General features: G+C 44.6%; 1 protein-coding gene across 2 annotated transcripts in view; it reads left to right on the top strand.

Moving 5' to 3' along the window:
- LOC121316672 (thyroid adenoma-associated protein-like) overlaps positions 1–17,826 on the top strand; it is a 154,171-nt gene that overhangs the window by 96,013 nt on the left and 40,332 nt on the right. For both annotated transcript variants that reach the window (XM_041251718.1, XM_041251719.1), the window contains exon 30: positions 11,608–11,723. In XM_041251718.1, coding sequence (XP_041107652.1) covers positions 11,608–11,723 — 116 coding nt within the window. The remainder of the gene's footprint in view (positions 1–11,607; positions 11,724–17,826) is intronic.

Raw genomic sequence — 17,826 nt, 5'->3', positions numbered from 1 at the left:
GCCTCTTGGGTTCCCATAGACTGCAAGGAGTTCATTATAGATGCATTTCCTGTGCCCTGAGAAAGGCCTAGGACGGATTCAAGCACAGGAAAAAATCTCACTCGCACTTCGTCAGAGGGGGGATTAGAATTAGGAATGCATTGTTTCAAATCAAATACCCAGGATGAAGAAAGCAAAGGAAACAAAACTATTTTCCACTTTTTAGTTTATAAGGAGCATGTTGTTGCACACTGTGCCTCTCCTCTCCTCATCACAGACCAGGAAAGACGTGGGAGAGGAGAGAAGGGGGAGGTAAGTGCCTGTGGAGGGTTGGCTCCAGTTTGGACAGGTTTGGTTCCATTTCCTGTCAACCTCCACCATGTGGGTTAAATTATTTCAGATGTTTTGTGTTGCAACACATGAGAAAGGCCTTCTCTTTGGTCCTGGGAAGGTCTGGAGGGGAGAGAACACAACTCCAGCTGGAGAGAGGATGAGACCTTGTTGCTGGTTTCCTTAATTGCTTTGCAAAGCTCATATAGTAAATTCCAGCTGGTTTCAGTGGCAGGGGTGCACAGAGGTTCCCAGTCTTCACAGTCCTGCATGGCACTCTCTTAAAAGAATACTGTCACCTGCGATCACTGCCCAGGAGAGCAGGCTGTGTTATTGCAGAGGGAGGCAGCCCTGTCACCTGTGCTCACTGCCCAGGAGAGCAGGCTGTGTTATTGCAGAGGGAGGCAGCCCTGTCACCTGCGATCACTGCCCAGGAGAGCAGGCTGTGTTATTGCAGAGGGAGGCAGCCCTGTCACCTGTGCTCACTGCGCAGCCCAGGAGAACAGGAAAGCGAGGGAAAGCAAGCCGCTCCAGCAGGTGATGCAAACTCCCAGCCAGCCAAGAAAACAGAACGAAAGATTCATTAGCAGTTTCACTCCTTGTTCCAACCTTGCAAATGCTCGTACCAATTCCTGTGTGTGCACACATTCATGTCAAATCATTATTAAATTCAATTCAATGGAAGATACTGTGTTTTCTGTGTTTTTTCTCCAGCCCTGCTTTATCCTCTACCCAACTGTATGATTGCTCAAGCACCACTTCCTAATTATTCTCAGGCTTATTGACATCAGGCACTGTTTACTAGGTGTTTAATACAAGAGGAGAGTTAACCCTTTAACCTCTGGATACCGGCTAATGCATTGTTAGTCTGTAAGGGACTTGGTACGGCAGATTGATGACATGTTGATTCAAGAAGGAATGCTAGATTCAAAAGTATAACTCGGTAAATATCTCTGCACTCCGCTATTTTGCAAAGTCTGTATTTTCTGTCAATAGATATGTCTAGTTAGATGTCGTTATCTGTAAAATGAGTTTAGAATGAAGTGAGCTGACTTGCATCCTTCCCACATGTGCATCCAGCCCCAGTGCTTGCTGTTGCCCTGTATTTACACCAAGGCAGTGGCGGTGGTGTTTATTGGCGAGCGGTCTGTGGTATCTGATATCGCACACTGCCAGGGGAGGAAAAGGGGTCATTTGGAAGGCTTGTTCTGCAATTAGGCAGGGCTAAGAGCACGCTGCACTCTTGTGTGATTGTTCCTAGGCTGCTTTGCGCATTTAATCAGCACCAGCTCATCTTGCAGTTTGGCTATCCTTGGTAATTGGAGAAAAGGAAGGCATGTAATTGCGAAACTGAAAGGGATAGCGCTGGCATTTCTGGAGACTGGATTTAAAGAGCAGTTGAGCAGAGTTTGAACCCACTGACCCCAGATGCCTCTCCCAGGCAGGGCATCTCTCAGCCCGGTCTGTGGGCCATCCACCCAGTTACCCATTTGTGGCGGCTGTGATGGTGGCATTGAGACGTGGCACCCAAACCGCGAGGAGCCGCCGCAGCTCTGCCTTGGCAGGGGAATTGATGATGCCGATAGCTGCAGATTACATAATGCAGGTTTTTCAAACATAACTTGAACCTGGAGGGGTGAGCAGAACTTTGGGTCGACTCATTCAAACTGACTAAACATAGACAGGGCTCGACTGGCAGTCTTCTCTTAACGTCTCATAACGGCATATTAAATGTGCTTAGCTTGAGTGTTGCTCTATTGTCATGCCCCAAGCTCTGGCTTGCTGCACATGCTCATTTGTGGGTCAGGCTATGTTTACCAGGATATAGAGTCCTGTTTGTAAACCTCAGAGTGGTACTTGCATGTGAAAGCCAATAAAAGAACATTCTACAGTACACTGGGTTTTCATGATGAACATTGCCCAGAATAAGTTTTGTGATGATTGCACATTGTGTCCTGAATTTGTCCCGTACTGCCTAACTTTCAATGTACCTATGACCAATTGATTGGTGTTCTTGATAGTAGCTGAAGTCAGGTTTAGTAGCTTGAGTAGGACTGATCACAGGGGCCTTGAGTGATTTGAGTGTGTATTTGCCATTCAGATTGTAACCAGTGTTCCTCTGACTCCCAGCTCTTCCTGCTAGGCTACACCGTCAGTTCAGAATAATTCATTCTGATAGAATTGCTTGGTCTGCCTTTAATCTGTAGTGTGCTTTACACATGGTGCGCTTTAAAAACACACACACACATTCACCCAGGTTATAGTGTGTTTCAGAAACCGGTTAAAAGTGTTTTTATAAAGGCATGGAAATAAAGCCACTCACTTGTTACTGTATGTGGGAGGCTTTATGTCTTTTATATAACGTGGAAAGATAGCCATAATTAAAAGGGATTATGCAGTAACTGAAATTATGTGATTCGTGGATGCTTTTCAGTTTCTAGTTTCACAGCGGGATGGGGAGGGGGTACTGAATCCCTTGTTGTTTCCCTCATCTGGATGCACTTTGCTTTTTAATTAAGGTCCTGAGCGAGACCTCGGCTGGATCAGTAGACACTTTCTATATGACTTGGAGAGAGAGAAAGGGGGGGCATCCCTGGAGGGCTGTCTGAACTCTTGTGGAAGCCGCAGGGTCTCTCTAGTCTTCACAGTGTGTTTTAATAAAAGTGCTGCATTCACCAATCTTCATAAATAACCTCCTGGCTGCTCGGCACACCTGCAGCTGTTTCTTAAATTCCAGCTCTTCAATAACTCCTGGGCCTGTTTGTCATTCTGGCAGTGCTGTTGGTACAGGGATGCACAAAAGAGACGCCTTGAGTGCGCAGCACCACAAATTCACGCTTCTTCACTGCATATGGAGCTTTTCCAGGTTAATTTATCCTGGCCTGTACTGTTCGCCCTCTCTCGCTTGCTCTGGCTCGCTCGCTCTGTCTTGCATGCTCGTGCTCTCTCTCGCTCCCTGTTTTTCCTGTCGGTATGGGTTCTGGGGTACTCAACTCGGTGTAAAATGTAACCACTGTGCCTCTTCTACTAGGGGTATCTCTAGTAAAACAGTTGAGGGGACTTAGAATCAAAACCTTATCAAATGGACACTTCTCATGCAATTTCTCTAAAGTGAAGCCACTTGTGCAGAACCTGCTTTATTAAAAATTCTAACAGGCTGGTCAAACACAGCACATCAGCCCACTAGAAAACAGCATCTAGGAGTCTGGAGCTACAAGTGGTCCTTGGGAATTGGGTGTCGCACATCATAACAAAACTCCAGAGAGTTCAGCTGGCATTATTCTGATTCGGCAGTCCGTCTCTGCTCAGTACAGGTCTGGGAATGAAATAGAATCAACAGAAGTCTTTGAAATTGCTACAGTGTTCAAAGGCATGTTAGGTGGTTAAATGAAAACACTGATGTGTATCTAATTGTGTGTGGACAGGGGTTTGTGATTTGATAATCATCAAGTTGGGATTTTAGATCGTTTTAAGATGTTTTGCATGGTTGAGTGTGTATTTTAAATAGGTATGTTTCTGCGGGTTGTGTATATTTAACTAAGATAGTAAAATGAAGTTAAAATGTTGTCCAGCAATAGTCATTGTTTGTAGATTGTATTCAGTGGCAGATGTGTGCATTTGTATTACATCAGGTTATAGGTTACAGGGCTGCATGTGTTTGTGTGTCAAACTTATGGTGCACAAATCTGAGTGAATACAACTATAGCTTATTTTACCAAGAAAAAAAACCTCAATTGAGAAGTGACTCATTTTACAAGACGTTGGGTGTGATTTCATCATTGCATTGCCTAGTAAAGTAAGCAAGCTGTGAAGAGATGGTGGATCTGTGAGTGTGTGTAGTGTCACAGCAATACTAGTTAGCATGGAATACTGTGACACAGCCTCATCTGCTAATGCCTACTCACTGCATCAGTTTCACCATTCAAGGCAATTCTAAAAAACGTATTTTTACAGCTTTGTTCCAATCCTTAACACACTGACAAACACATAACATGTTGAGATTTTCTAGATATGAAACATTGAAAGCTTGTTTGTTGTGTAAGAAGTGTTTTTATTAAGATTTTAGAAAAAAAAAATATAACTTCCAAATATTCTGCCACGCATGTAACTCTCCTCCCTACCGTCATGTCCCTATATTAAAATAACTGAATTTAAAACAGGATCTAAAATGCAAACAGTCTGTCTTGCAGGAATGTCAGATGTCATGAATCTGTTTATTCAGAGCTGCTCTGCGTGTGTGCCTGCCTGCCTGCTCTCCTTGTCCCCAAGTCTGCGTCGACAAAGTCAGGGCATCATTTCTCTACAAACGGTTTACTGTTGCTTGCAGCCATTAGGAAAGCTATACTGTTAGCCATTTAGATGAATCATTAATAGAGTGTATGTGTTATCTTTTTGGGGGAGTGGGGGTTGTTATCTTGAAAAAAATAAAGAAACTGCTCAAAACGTTTAAGTAGTGTACATTTGAAAATAAGTTTGTTTGTCTGAATCATAAATGCTGCCATAATCCTTAGATTGTGTGGTCAGTGTTAATGGTAAAAGCCAGGAAAATCACGGCATGGTATTTCAAGGCAGATTCCAATGTAAACTTTGTCAGTAGAGTCGTGGGATATCAGGCCTGAGTTTCAAATTTCTAATTTTAGCTCTGAGAAGAGGAGGAGGAGGAGGTGGGGGGGGGGTTGTAATTTATTTAGTTTAATAAAACCTTTAACAAGAGGAACTGGCTCACATTAACAGACTTACTGGTATCTGATGGAATGTACAGGCCACACAATGTTAAACCAACAAACTGCACTTACTCGGGCGCAAGCAACCAAAACTCATTTTAACTTAACCCACTGAAGCTACAGTTAATAAGACTAGTGGGGTATTTTGAATTCAGATGAAGTCTAGGGGTACTGGAAGTAACATTAGTGTTAAAATGTAAATGCAAAAATGCTTTACAATGTAAAAGTTCACATTATCCACTGAATGAAAAAACTTTTTTAAATGACTCCCGAGTTGAAGCATTTTGAATGAGGCCCATTTTAGCAGGAATGCTGATCTCCCCTTCATGCTCACATACCCGCCACTCTGTTCCCAGGCACAGTGACTGTTACTTAAGAGATCAGCAAATACGTTATCCTTTACGATTTACCTTGACCTAATTAGAGCTGTTCAACTTAACCATTTAAACGACGGGAAAACATTATTGTGTCGTTTAACCTGACCTTGTCGTGCTACGCTGCATGGTTTGGAGTGCGCTGGGGTGCAAGAGTGCAGTCCTGTATCCTGTCCGCTCGTCTTTGTTGCATAGCAGTTTCGTCCATTCCAGATTTTATTATGAGCTTGATTAGCCACAAAGTATAGGTGACAAGCTCAGGTGTGTCTTATTAAACCCATAGTAAACCCAGTGCAGTGCAGTGAGTCTTATTTCCATCCCTGTAGTGTACACGAACTGCAGTGAACTTACAGCCATATACATCCTTGACTGTTAGTGAGTGCTCACTTCAGTGTGCTTTCTCAATATGAGCAACCACTAACTTGAAGTGAGCACTTGTAGGGATCTTTCTGAAGATGGCTGTTTTAGACACTTTGACGGTTGTGCCAAATTCACAAAGCAGAATCTCAATCTAGGGACCCATTCGCAAGATTACAAAAGTTAAAGATCTGAAAATGAATTTTAAACTGTGTGTGGACTTAGTGAATAGGGTGTGTAGGGCTTGAAATGGTGAAATGCTTAGCGACTAGCAGTTAGGATAATAACACTGAAGCATCATCATGCATGCATTGAAACCTGAGACCCCATGCAGTGTTGTGAACCTCGCTCCACGTACTGTAGAGCATTGTAATATAAACTTGATAAAAATAAATAAATTTAATTTAAATTAAATTTAAAAAAAAAAATCTGGGTTCCATCCAATTTCTAAGGGTAGGGAGGCACTGGCAGGTTGGCAGCACATGAAAGTGTGCAGTATGGAGATACTGATGCGCTCCTTTGCTGTTATCCGAAAGACAGGCGCACACCTCCAGCTGTGGGAACTGATACTCTCGAACTGCCAGCTGGGCAGTGTGATAGGAGATGCCTTTGATCAGGGTCCTATCAGCGTCATTGCTCCCGACATTAAAAATAAGGGGTCTATAATTAGGCCTGGCCATGGAAACCCTCTTGACAAGGACGTGTTCAGAGCCTCAGTGAAGGTGACTGCAGGCTGGCTGTTAGGTTGAAGGCTGAGGATGACTGCATTGAGAGCTCAGGGTGGGGTCAGTGGTATTAACCCATTTGCAGTAATGGGGTAGCAAGCACACCTCTATGTGATTTGGTTAAGTAATGATATTAATTCTCGAAATGAACTGCGTCGAATGGCATGATCAGTTGTGCTAATCTAACACTGTAGGAATGGGTGCATCCAGTGAAGTTGGCAAGCCTTTCAGATTAAAGCCATGTGGGGAATATGAAACTGACCCTTGCCTTGACTTCTCTACCTGACACCCGGTGTCTGGTTGGCCACTGCTTCTGTGTGCGTCCTTGTTTTGTACAGCAAGCGGAGAGTGAAATAAAGACACTGAAACAAGTCCAGCCCCCGGATCGGTCTGCTCCTGTGTTCATCCTGGGCGTCCTTTTTCTTGCCTTAGCTGTTTGACCAGAAACTCTCTCTTAGTCTGGGTGCCACAGACTTGAATATAGGGGCAGCTGTGTTTCTGATAGATACTTTCAAGACATGTGCTCCAAGCAGACTGAAGTAACGAATTCCAGACTTTATATAATTCTGGGTCTCTGTTTTATCGCCCAAATCCGACGTGTTTCTGTCCATAGCTAGCCCAGGCTTTTTTTCTATCCTTTTTTGTGAGAGCCGTTTGGGGAGAAAGGCTTGCGTGATAGCACTGAGTTAGCAGGCCTTAGTGCAAGCTATTTTTAGACTGTAATTGCCTTCCAGCCGCAGCAGTGAGGTGACCTGGCCTCAAGTTTATAAAACCTAATTGCTGAAGAATGTGGCCGGCTCTCGCAGTGTAACCGGTTGGCAGAGCAATTAAAGCTCTGCTTGATTTGAGCTGGCAGTCTCTGCTGGGGACCCTTCTCAATATGCTGCTTCATTAAAATCATTCAGATTTCCAAATCTCTGTCAATGGTACGTTTCTAAAGCAGGACCCCTCTGTACACCGTGAATGACCTGCTCAAGGGATTTCCATTCCTTTCTTTTTCTATCTTTTTGTTTTTATACCTATAATTTATGAGTGAGGAATGTAATACAAAAACACCAATTTTAAAGTTACATTAAAACCCACTAAGATAAGAAAGCCATTTTATAAAAGTGCATTTTTGGTCTTGACTTCAAAACTAACAGTCCCAGCTTCCCTGACAAACAAAGGCAGAGCATTCCAGAATTATGGAGTTCTTCAAGAGAAAGCCCTTCCTCCTCCCATGTTGCTTTTGTTGACCCTAGTAAGATGCAGCCACGCATCCAGTGAACTGTGCAGTTTGGAAGATACAGGGTCAGTAACTCCTGCAAATAACTATGTGCTAATCCATTCAAGGCCTTGTAAGTTAACAGCAAAATCTTAAAATCAATTCTATACTGCACAGGGAGCCAGTGTAAAGAGGCCAAAACAGGGGTAATATGTTCACTTTTCCTGGTTTTAGTCAGAATTCTAGCTGTGGTATTCTGAACAAGCTGCAAGCAGGATAGCACATGTTTTAGGATACCAGAAAAAAGTACATTACAATAATCAATTCTAAATGATGTATTAGTCTCTTGGCATCAAATACAGAAATAATTGGTCTAAGAGTCTCAAATGATAGATCAGGATCAAGGATGACCCCCAAACTCTTAATTTGTAGTTTGAGTTCAGTGAGGGTTTTGATGAGAGACTGCAAGGGTCAAGCTCATGTAATCCCACATTTCCTTTTAGTTGGTTCCCATTAGCATAACCTCTGTTTTATTTGAATTCAACATTAGCAAATTCTGTGACATGCAATGCTTGATGTCTGTAAGGCAAGTAGCTAATCGCACCCAGCCAGAAGACATTTCTGGCTTTAGGGACAAATATCGCTGGGCATCATCAGCATAGCAATGGAAGTTCACTCCGTGCCTGCGGATAATGTCACCTAACGGTAGCATATAGAGACCTAGACTGGAGCCCCGTGGAACATAAGACAACTTCCGATAATGCAGATTTTACCTCCCCAATAGAGAATAACTGAAACTTATCAGACATAAGAGTTGAACTAGGCAAGGGCTGTCTCGGTGCTATGTGCACAAATACCAGACCGAGTTAGAAATTATACAGAAAATTGAATTGCAACAACTCTCTCTAGTATGATAGGTTGGAGATTTGTCTATAGTTATTGAGGACTTTAGGGTCCAAATTGTGTTTCTTAAGCATAGGCCGATGTTTAGTATTTTAGTTTTAAAGAAATGTAAGAAACCATTGCAGCTGTGAGAGGAGCCAGGGTCAAAGGTAGGACTATTAGGGGAAATCTAGGATTATTTTTATTTGTTTCAATTAGAATAATATGATAATAATTTCCTTTTCTTTCACAAGTGAGACGGAGCTTGAAGGAGTGGTTGGGCTGCACACACAGCTGGCCTCATTAGCAAGAGAGCTGGCTGCCACCAGTGCTGGTGTTAATCCAGCAATCTTTCACCCTAAGGAGGCACTGTAGGACAATGAGAAGCTCTTGCAGAAAGGACAAGGTGCTGGGGGTTAAACATATGAGAACATATACATATGTTCATATACATATGAGAACTAGACTCTAGAAGAGTTTAGAGTATGTACAGGTAGTGTGTGTGTGCATCTCTCTGTATATATATATATATATATATATATATATATATATATATATATATATATATATATATATATATATATATATATATATATATATATATATATGTGTGTGTGTGTGTGTGTGTGTGTGTGTGTCTATATATTTAGTAGTTGTGGTATTTTTTGTTAAACATAACTACAGCATGTTTTAACTGATTAGTAGTTCTTCCCTTGCTCTCCCCTAGTGAGACTTAAGGAACCTCTTTTTAGTTATGAGTACATGCTGCCGAAGTGGCCGTTTCACTTCAGGAACTATAATCCTCATCCCACAACATTGGTTCACCCCCTCCACCCCTCATCCCTCCCTAAGCGTGACAAACCTGAAGTTTAATCAGACTGGGACTCTGTTTGGCTAACATGCCCAAAGCTCTGTTTGTATAAATGATGGGTCCTCTATAAATATTCACATTCCTCTCGGCAAGGCTGTAACAACACGGCCCTGTTCAGCTCACTGACGTCACCGGCCTGCACTGTGCATTCCTGGTGCAGAGAAAATACACATGCTCTGTAAACACGCCAAGCGGTGTGGAAAAAAACATGCACGCGGAGAAGGCAGAACCAACATGCAATTTAGAGAGACAAGCAGAGCCAACATGCAATCCAGAGACGAGCAGAACCAACATGCAATCCAGAGAGACAAGCAGAACCAACATGCAATCCAGAGAGACAAGCAGAACCAACATGCAATCGAGAGACAAGCAGAACAAACATGCAATCCAGAGAGACAAGCAGAACAAACATGCAATCCAGAGAGACAAGCAGAACCAGCATGCAATCCAGAGAGACAAGCAGAACCAGCATGCAATCCAGAGAGACAAGCAGAACCAGCATGCAATCCAGAGAGACAAGCAGAAGCAGCATGCAATCCAGAGAGACAAGCAGAACCAGCATGCAATCCAGAGAGACAAGCAGAACCAACATGCAATCCAGAGAGAAAAGCAGAACCAGCATGCAATCCAGAGAGAAAAGCAGAACCAGCATGCAATCCAGAGAGAAAAGCAGAACCAGCATGCAATCCAGAGAGAAAAGCAGAACCAGCATGCAATCCAGAGAGAAAAGCAGACCCAGCATGCAATCCAGAGAGAAAAGCAGACCCAGCATGCAATCCAGAGAGAAAAGCAGAACCAATATGCAATCCAGAGAGACGAGCAGAACCAGCATGCAATCCAGAGAGACAAGCAGAACCAATATGCAATCCAAAGAGACAAGCAGAACCAGCATGCAATCCAGAGAGACGAGCCGGTCTGATCACTGCTGGCTTCTTAAAGAAACTCACTGTGCTTCTTGACAAAAAGGAGAACCCATTGACAGGGTTTCAGCTACCAAAATAAACCTTACCTGTCGGGCTCTTAGCTGTGCAAGTCTTGGACATTTTAGTTTTAAAAGAAATGCCAAAATGTTATTGAAATAGAAATAGCCTTGCTTTCAGGTATTCCACATGGTCTGTTCACCTGGATTGTGAAATTGTCCCCACCCCATCAGAACTTTCTTTCCAGTCATTAACTAACCTGCTGCTTCCCCTCTTGATTGACATGCTCTGCAGCCAGTAAAATGCTTTGACCCCAGAGACAATAGGAAGTAAAGCAATGGTGTCTGTATTCTTGGGCCCAGGTCGTCCAGGGTACCAGTCTTCAGGACACACATGGGCTTTGAAAAGGGGCATTGTATTGTTTGTTTTTGACAACTGGTGACAACGCAGGTTCATAATTACCTTCTGAAATACTGACAACTGCATAAAGGACACTCCTCCGTACCATAGAACCAGCCTGTGTGCAATGAGAACTCAGCACTTGTAAAAAGCCCTTGTAAAACCTTGCTTGGGTGTCTCAGTTTGTTGTCAGAGACAGCACTGATTTAACACCTCATCACTTCATTTACTCCATTTTTGCTGTATTGGTACAGCACCAGTAAAGACCATTAAACAGACATTGCCTTCATGCCCAGAAACTGCCAGACAACTATCAAATCCTAGGCAGTGCCCACCCAAGTACTGAAGCAGTTGGAGGAGGGGGGAGGGGGAGATTAACATTGTCGATTTGGAACGTTCTGGACGGTGTTTTGCTATCACCTGACATTTTTATTTATGCATCGCATGGCGACTTTATACACTGTTGTCCAGGATTGTACATGCACATTGTTTCAGCATTTGCTCACGTTCCTGTATGCTACGGTGTTTCTTTCTGAAGAAAATGACATCAGAAATGTTTTTTTCAGTGACATTGTGCAGAATCTCTGATGGCTAGGACCATGTTTGTGTGCATCGTTCAATTCCCATCAGATATTGAGCCAGACAGGAAAGTCTTCATAGTGTGGCAGGGCATGGTGACTGGAGAGGTGAGGGATAGGGGGTAATGAAAATATAAACAAACCTGCTTTGGGTCCTGCACCTCCAGGTGCCTGCCTTCAGAGTTTGACAGGGAGGTAAATATGGGAGAGTAGGGATTGAACTAACATTTGCAATGATCTGTCATTTCTCTGTCCCCGATTCAGGTCCTTCACTTGCTGCGCGCCTACCTGGAGAGCAAACACAGGGCCAATTCAGAGACACAGCATGAGCTCCGTGACATCATCACCTGTGTCCGAGCCAGACTGTGGCTGGCAACGAGGTGCGTACCCCCACCCCCAACTACCGCAACACATCTCCTGTTAGTCAGAATAAACAGAGTTGGTTAACTACATTTAGTAAACACAAGCATAGCGTATGCCCACACACACACAATTAAGTTGATATACAAAGCTTTGGTTTATTTTATGCAAGCTCCGTTTTCATGAAAAGGTCAAGTGATTTGGACCAACTGCCAAGATGTAGCCTGATGCCAGCACTGATCTTGGCAGTTTTATTTCCTGTGATGGGCTTAAACTTCACTATAAAGTCTTGTGTCGTGCAGCTGAGCACTGCTCGAAGTCCTGCTGCTGATCTTTTAACTCCCGTTCCAGTGGAGGTCACTTCATATTCACGCGAGCCGCCCAGGTTGTCATTCAGTCTGCATGTGTGTTTGTGTATTACAGAAGCCTCCGAAGTCTATTTGTTTTGTGCGCATGAAAGGTGCACATTTTAAAAGTCTTTGACCTCTATGAGGAGTCTCTTAAGGTATTGCAGCTAACAGCTTGAAATGTTCTCAAGTTATTATTTTGATATGAATCTTTTATTTGGCTAATGCAGTTATAAAGTGCATGTTTGGAATTTGTGTCAGTAACTGAGTTTGAGTTATAGCATAAGCTAAACTAGGGGATCATTAAAAGCTGAATAATTGGTGCGGTTTCACTGATGCTGTGCCAGTGCGCTGCATCCCGGTTCCTCCGTGCTTTGGCTGTGTTTCTGTGGCTAACGGAGGTGTTGACCTCACAGTACTTTTAATGATGGTGTCAAAACTATCAAGTCTGAGGATTTCAATTTGCCAGCTTTAACAAGTCAAGTACTCCCTTTTTATATAACCCCTTGTCAAAATGTACCACAGTATTTTTGCAAGGTCATTTTGTCATTTCCCCCCTTGCATTGCCAATGGTTTTACCATAGATTACCGTGGTTCCCGTATTTAATGTTTTACCATACCTCTCTGTGTTTTACAGTGCTTACCTGTGCTTTACCATGCTTTCACTGTGCTTTATTACACATGGCTCAGCTTTTACTGTGGGAAACTTGTATAAGGGATGCCACAGAACTGACACATTCTCCTGAAATCTGAGCTGCTATTTATCTACTTTGATAATATTAATAGCGCAGTGCAGGTCGTGCTGTGCGTTGGTTCAGGCTGCATCAGGAATGATTTCCCAGTGCAATTCCTGGCTCCCAGATGTGAAAGGCCCCAGTGTCCGGGTCAAGGTCGTGTCTGTTGAGCCCCCCCAGGGCTCTCTAACCCTGATCTAATCCCATGGAAAAGTTTTTCACTGGAGAGGCAATGGAAAATACGCGCTGTTGTGCTGCTTTCAAATAATCAACTTGTCAGGCTGAGCATTTGAAAGAGCCGCGGCTGATCAAAGGCACTTTGCATTTCGTGTACGACTAGAGCTGGTGTTTGGATCATGCCTGTGCCAGGGGGCTCGGAGAGGACCTGCGGTCAGCTTCTTTCTTTTTCTTTTGGTGCTTTTTCTTTTAATGAAAATATTTGAGAAAATGCTGTGATCTCTAGCCTCGATGTCGGCAATTTGTTATAAGGAGCCTCCGGAAATATCTATCTTGGGTTATTGTAGCCTTTGGCAAGGAGGCCTGTTCTTGGAAACTTGCTGTTATTACTGCCCACAAAGGCCCTTGGTATGTAACCTGTAGAAGCGCTTTATGGAGTCATTTTTCTGTTTTATTGCAAAATAAAATTAAGGAAAAATAAAAGATTTAAGCAGCTTTATGATGAGTGGCTTGCCCATCTTGAACACCATATTCTTGTACTGATGCCATGTTGTGTGTCCGCAGCTCCCCTACTGTGTACAAGCCCCAGCACCTCAGTTCCTCCACAGCCCCACCATTGGTGTTCTCTAAGCTGGTAATTGCAGCACTGCAAGCCTGACAGAGGGGAAACGATGTCTAAATTAAACTGTGGTTCATTAATAAGGTCTAAGAGTGAATGTTTCCTTTGAGAAACAGTGTGATCTGGTGGTTAGAGCTGAGGGACTGGGCGAGAAGGAGACAGTATGGCTCTAGTGGTTAGAGCTGAGGGACTGGGAGTGAAGGAGGCAGTGTGGCACTAGTGGTTAGAGCTGAGGGACTGGGAGAGAAGGAGGCAGTGTGGCACTAGTGGTTAGAGCTGAGGGACTGGGAGAGAAGGAGACAGTATGGCTCTAGTGGTTAGAGCTGAGGGACTGGGAGTGAAGGAGGCAGTGTGGCACTAGTGGTTAGAGCTGAGGGACTGGGAGAGAAGGAGGCAGTGTGGCTCTAGTGGTTAGAGCTGAGGGACTGGGAGAGAAGGAGGCAGTGTGGCTCTAGTGGTTAGAGCTGAGGGACTGGGAGAGAAGGAGGCAGTGTGGCTCTAGTGGTTAGAGCTGAGGGACTGGGAGAGAAGGAGGCAGTGTGGTCTAGTGGTTAGAGCTGAGGGACTGGGAGAGAAGGAGGCAGTGTGGGTCTAGTGGTTAGAGCTGAGGGACTGGGAGAGAAGGAAGCAGTGTGGGTCTAGTGGTTAGAGCTGAGGGACTGGGAGAGAAGGAGGCAGTGTGGGTCTAGTGGTTAGAGCTGAGGGACTGGGAGTGAAGGAGGCAGTGTGGGTCTAGTGGTTAGAGCTGAGGGACTGGGAGAGAAGGAGGCAGTGTGGTCTAGTGGTTAGAGCTGAGGGACTGGGAGAGAAGGAGGCAGTGTGACTCTAGTGGTTAGAGCTGAAGGACTGGGAGACACTGTACCTCAGGTTAGAGCTGAGTGATCAGGACTAGCAGTCCGAGCTGTGGGCCTGACAGCTTGGTGACTAACTCTGGAGACTCAGAGGCGCATTGCAAAACCAATTTTATGAACACACTAAATGTATTTTGAAGCTTTTAATATCGCTTCCCAAACCCACTGGTTGTTGGACGGGGTATCTTATTGAAGTGTTCCACCCACTGCAATACGTTCAAATGCATTACATACATCAATAAAGGAATCCACACTTTGTTTTCAACATTGCTCTGGATGCTGTGCTAATGAAAACCCTGCCTTGATTAAATGCCTGTAATGCGTTGACTCCTTGGCTGGAATTTTGTGCCAGAGTACATGAGAGAACTGTTTGGCGCTGCTGGTATTTTGAAGGGCTGTGTCAGCCACAATGTTCGGTAAAGCCAGCGCTCTTAAGCTGGTCCCTCTGGTTTCATTTTTTCATTTAAGCTCTTCCTTTTTTTTGTAACTTGACTTTTCTAAACGTCTGATCTGTTGCACTGGGGGTCTGTGGCACTGCAGGGCTCCAGTCCTTTTTTCTTTCTGACATATCACTGCTCAGTGTAGTTTGAGAATTGTCACTGTCTGCCAGTGCAGTCCAGCTTGAAAATCGTCACTGTCTGCCAGTGCAGTCCATTGCAGTTTGAGAATCGTCACTGTCTGCCAGTGCAGTCCATTGCAGTTTGAAAATCGTCACTGTCTGTCAGTGCAGTGCAGTTTGAGAATCATCACTGTCTGCCAGTGCCGTGCATTGCAGTTTGAGAATTGTCACTTTCTGCCAGTGCAGTCCATTGCAGTTTGAAAATCGTCACTGTCTGTCAGTGCAGTGCAGTGCAGTTTGAGAATCATCACTGTCTGCCAGTGCAGTGCAGTTTGAGAATCGTGACTGTCTGCCAGTGCAGTGCATTGCAGTTTGAGAATCGTCACTGTCTGCCAGTGCAGTCCATTGCAGTTTGAAAATCGTCACTGTCTGTCAGTGCAGTGCAGTGCAGTTTGAGAATCGTCACTGTCTGCCAGTGCAGTCCATTGCAGTCCATTGCAGTTTGAAAATCGTCACTGTCTGTCAGTGCAGTGCAGTTTGAGAATCATCACTGTCTGCCAGTGCAGTGCAGTTTGAGAATCGTGACTGTCTGCCAGTGCAGTGCATTGCGGTTTAAGAATCGTCACTGTCTGCCAGTGCAGTGCAGTTTGAGAATCGTCACTGTCTGCCAGTGCAGTGCAGTTTGAGAATCGTCACTGTCTGCCAGTGCAGTGCATTGCGGTTTAAGAATCGTCACTGTCTGCCAGTGCAGTGCATTGCGGTTTAAGAATCGTCACTGTCTGCCAGTGCAGTTTGAGAATAGTCAGTCCCTGCCAGTGCAGTGCGTAGGGCTGTCCCACACTTAGAGTTGTGTAACAATGTCGGTCTTTGAGTTCATACCTCAGTTCTGTGTGAAAGAAGGATATAAACTACCTGGTCTTTTTCAGTCATACTCGCTCAGTGTAGAGTATGTGTACTTAATAGATATGACTAATTAATGGGAATCAGAAGTCTTTCTACACTAACAGTAAGGCAGTTTATTGACGACTTTTATTGCTTTTTTTTGTATGTGATATCCTATTCTGTACAACGATTCTACTTGGGGGCTTGGTTAAAAACAAAATAAATACAAACAGCTCTTTGAAATATTGTCTGTTTAAATGTATTCCTAGCTGTAAATTAGTGTTTTGCTAAGGTAGTAAGATTTGGTTATCACTGTTTAAATATAAAATAGAAATTCAGGAAAGCAGAGGCTCTCCTGTTTAAGGCGTGGACACGGTCCCAGCTGGGGGGCTGTGGAACACATGTCCATGTGTGCTGAGCTTGTGTGCCGAATTCTGCTTTGTTAAACATCATCTCGCCTTGTCTTATGTAAGAGGGAGGTTTTGGAGACCACACTGCGTGAGTCGGCAACAGAGACGCACAGACTAGTTAAACTTACTGGATTGTCAGTAAGTCACTGTTTCACGTCACTGTTTTTGGCACAAAACGGAAATCCGCTTAATTTTCATTTAATAAACAAAATGAACATTGAAAGCCACTCCAGATTAGTCTTGGTGTACTCCTTCTTTATCTTGAATGATATATTGTTATAAACAGCAGTCGAAAGTGCTCTTCAGGGGAATACGGTCTTCATTGCAACCTTTAAAACAACATTGCATTCATTCAGAAACTTAAGTTTGTACCACGTTTAAATCTAAAAGCCTATCTTCTTTCACGGAACTCACACACATGTGAAAATTCAAAGATGCTTTATTGACATGACAACATTAGCGGTATTGTCAAAGCAGATAAATGTACAATGTATAATATAAACATTATGAACATCAATATAAAAGGAATAATTAAATAGAGGTAGGAATGTATAACGGAACACTGGTAAATAAACAAACCGCCCCCCTCCACTGCCGGTGCCTCGCGCTATACATACTGTGCAGAGCGCTCAGTGTCTGTGCCTCGCACTATACATACTGTGCAGAGCGCTCACTGTGTGTCCCTCAGGCTGAAGGTCACACACGTACTGTGCAGAGCGCTCACTGTCCCTCAGGCTGACAGGCACACACATACTGTGCAGAGAGCTCACTGTGTGTCCCTCAGGCTGACAGGCACACACGTACTGTGCAGAGCGCTCACTGTCCCTCAGGCTGACAGGCACACACATACTGTGCAGAGCGCTCACTGTGTGTCCCTCAGGCTGACAGGCACACACATACTGTGCAGAGCGCTCACTGTGTGTCCCTCAGGCTGACAGGCACACACGTACTGTGCAGAGCGCTCACTGTCCCTCAGGCTGACAGGCACACACATACTGTGCAGAGCGCTCACTGTCCCTCAGGCTGACAGGCACACACATACTGTGCAGAGCGCTCACTGTGTGTCCCTCAGGCTGACAGGCACACACATACTGTGCAGAGCGCTCACTGTGTGTCCCTCAGGCTGACAGGCACACACATACTGTGCAGAGCGCTCACTGTCCCTCAGGCTGACAGGCACACACATACTGTGCAGAGCGCTCACTGTCCCTCAGGCTGACAGGCACACACATACTGTGCAGAGCGCTCACAGTGTGTCCCTCAGGCTGACAGGCACACACATACTGTGCAGAGCGCTCACTGTGTGTCCCTCAGGCTGACAGGCACACACATACTGTGCAGAGCGCTCACTGTCCCTCAGGCTGACAGGCACACACATACTGTGCAGAGCGCTCACTGTGTGTCCCTCAGGCTGACAGGCACACACATACTGTGCAGAGCGCTCACTGTCCCTCAGGCTGACAGGCACACACATACTGTGCAGAGCGCTCACTGTGTGTCCCTCAGGCTGACAGGCACACACATACTGTGCAGAGCGCTCACTG

Source organism: Polyodon spathula, chromosome 6 (genome assembly GCF_017654505.1).
Source record: "Polyodon spathula isolate WHYD16114869_AA chromosome 6, ASM1765450v1, whole genome shotgun sequence".
NCBI classification, from domain to species: Eukaryota; Metazoa; Chordata; class Actinopteri; order Acipenseriformes; family Polyodontidae; genus Polyodon; species Polyodon spathula.
This window is presented reverse-complemented; position numbering and strand designations above follow the sequence as displayed.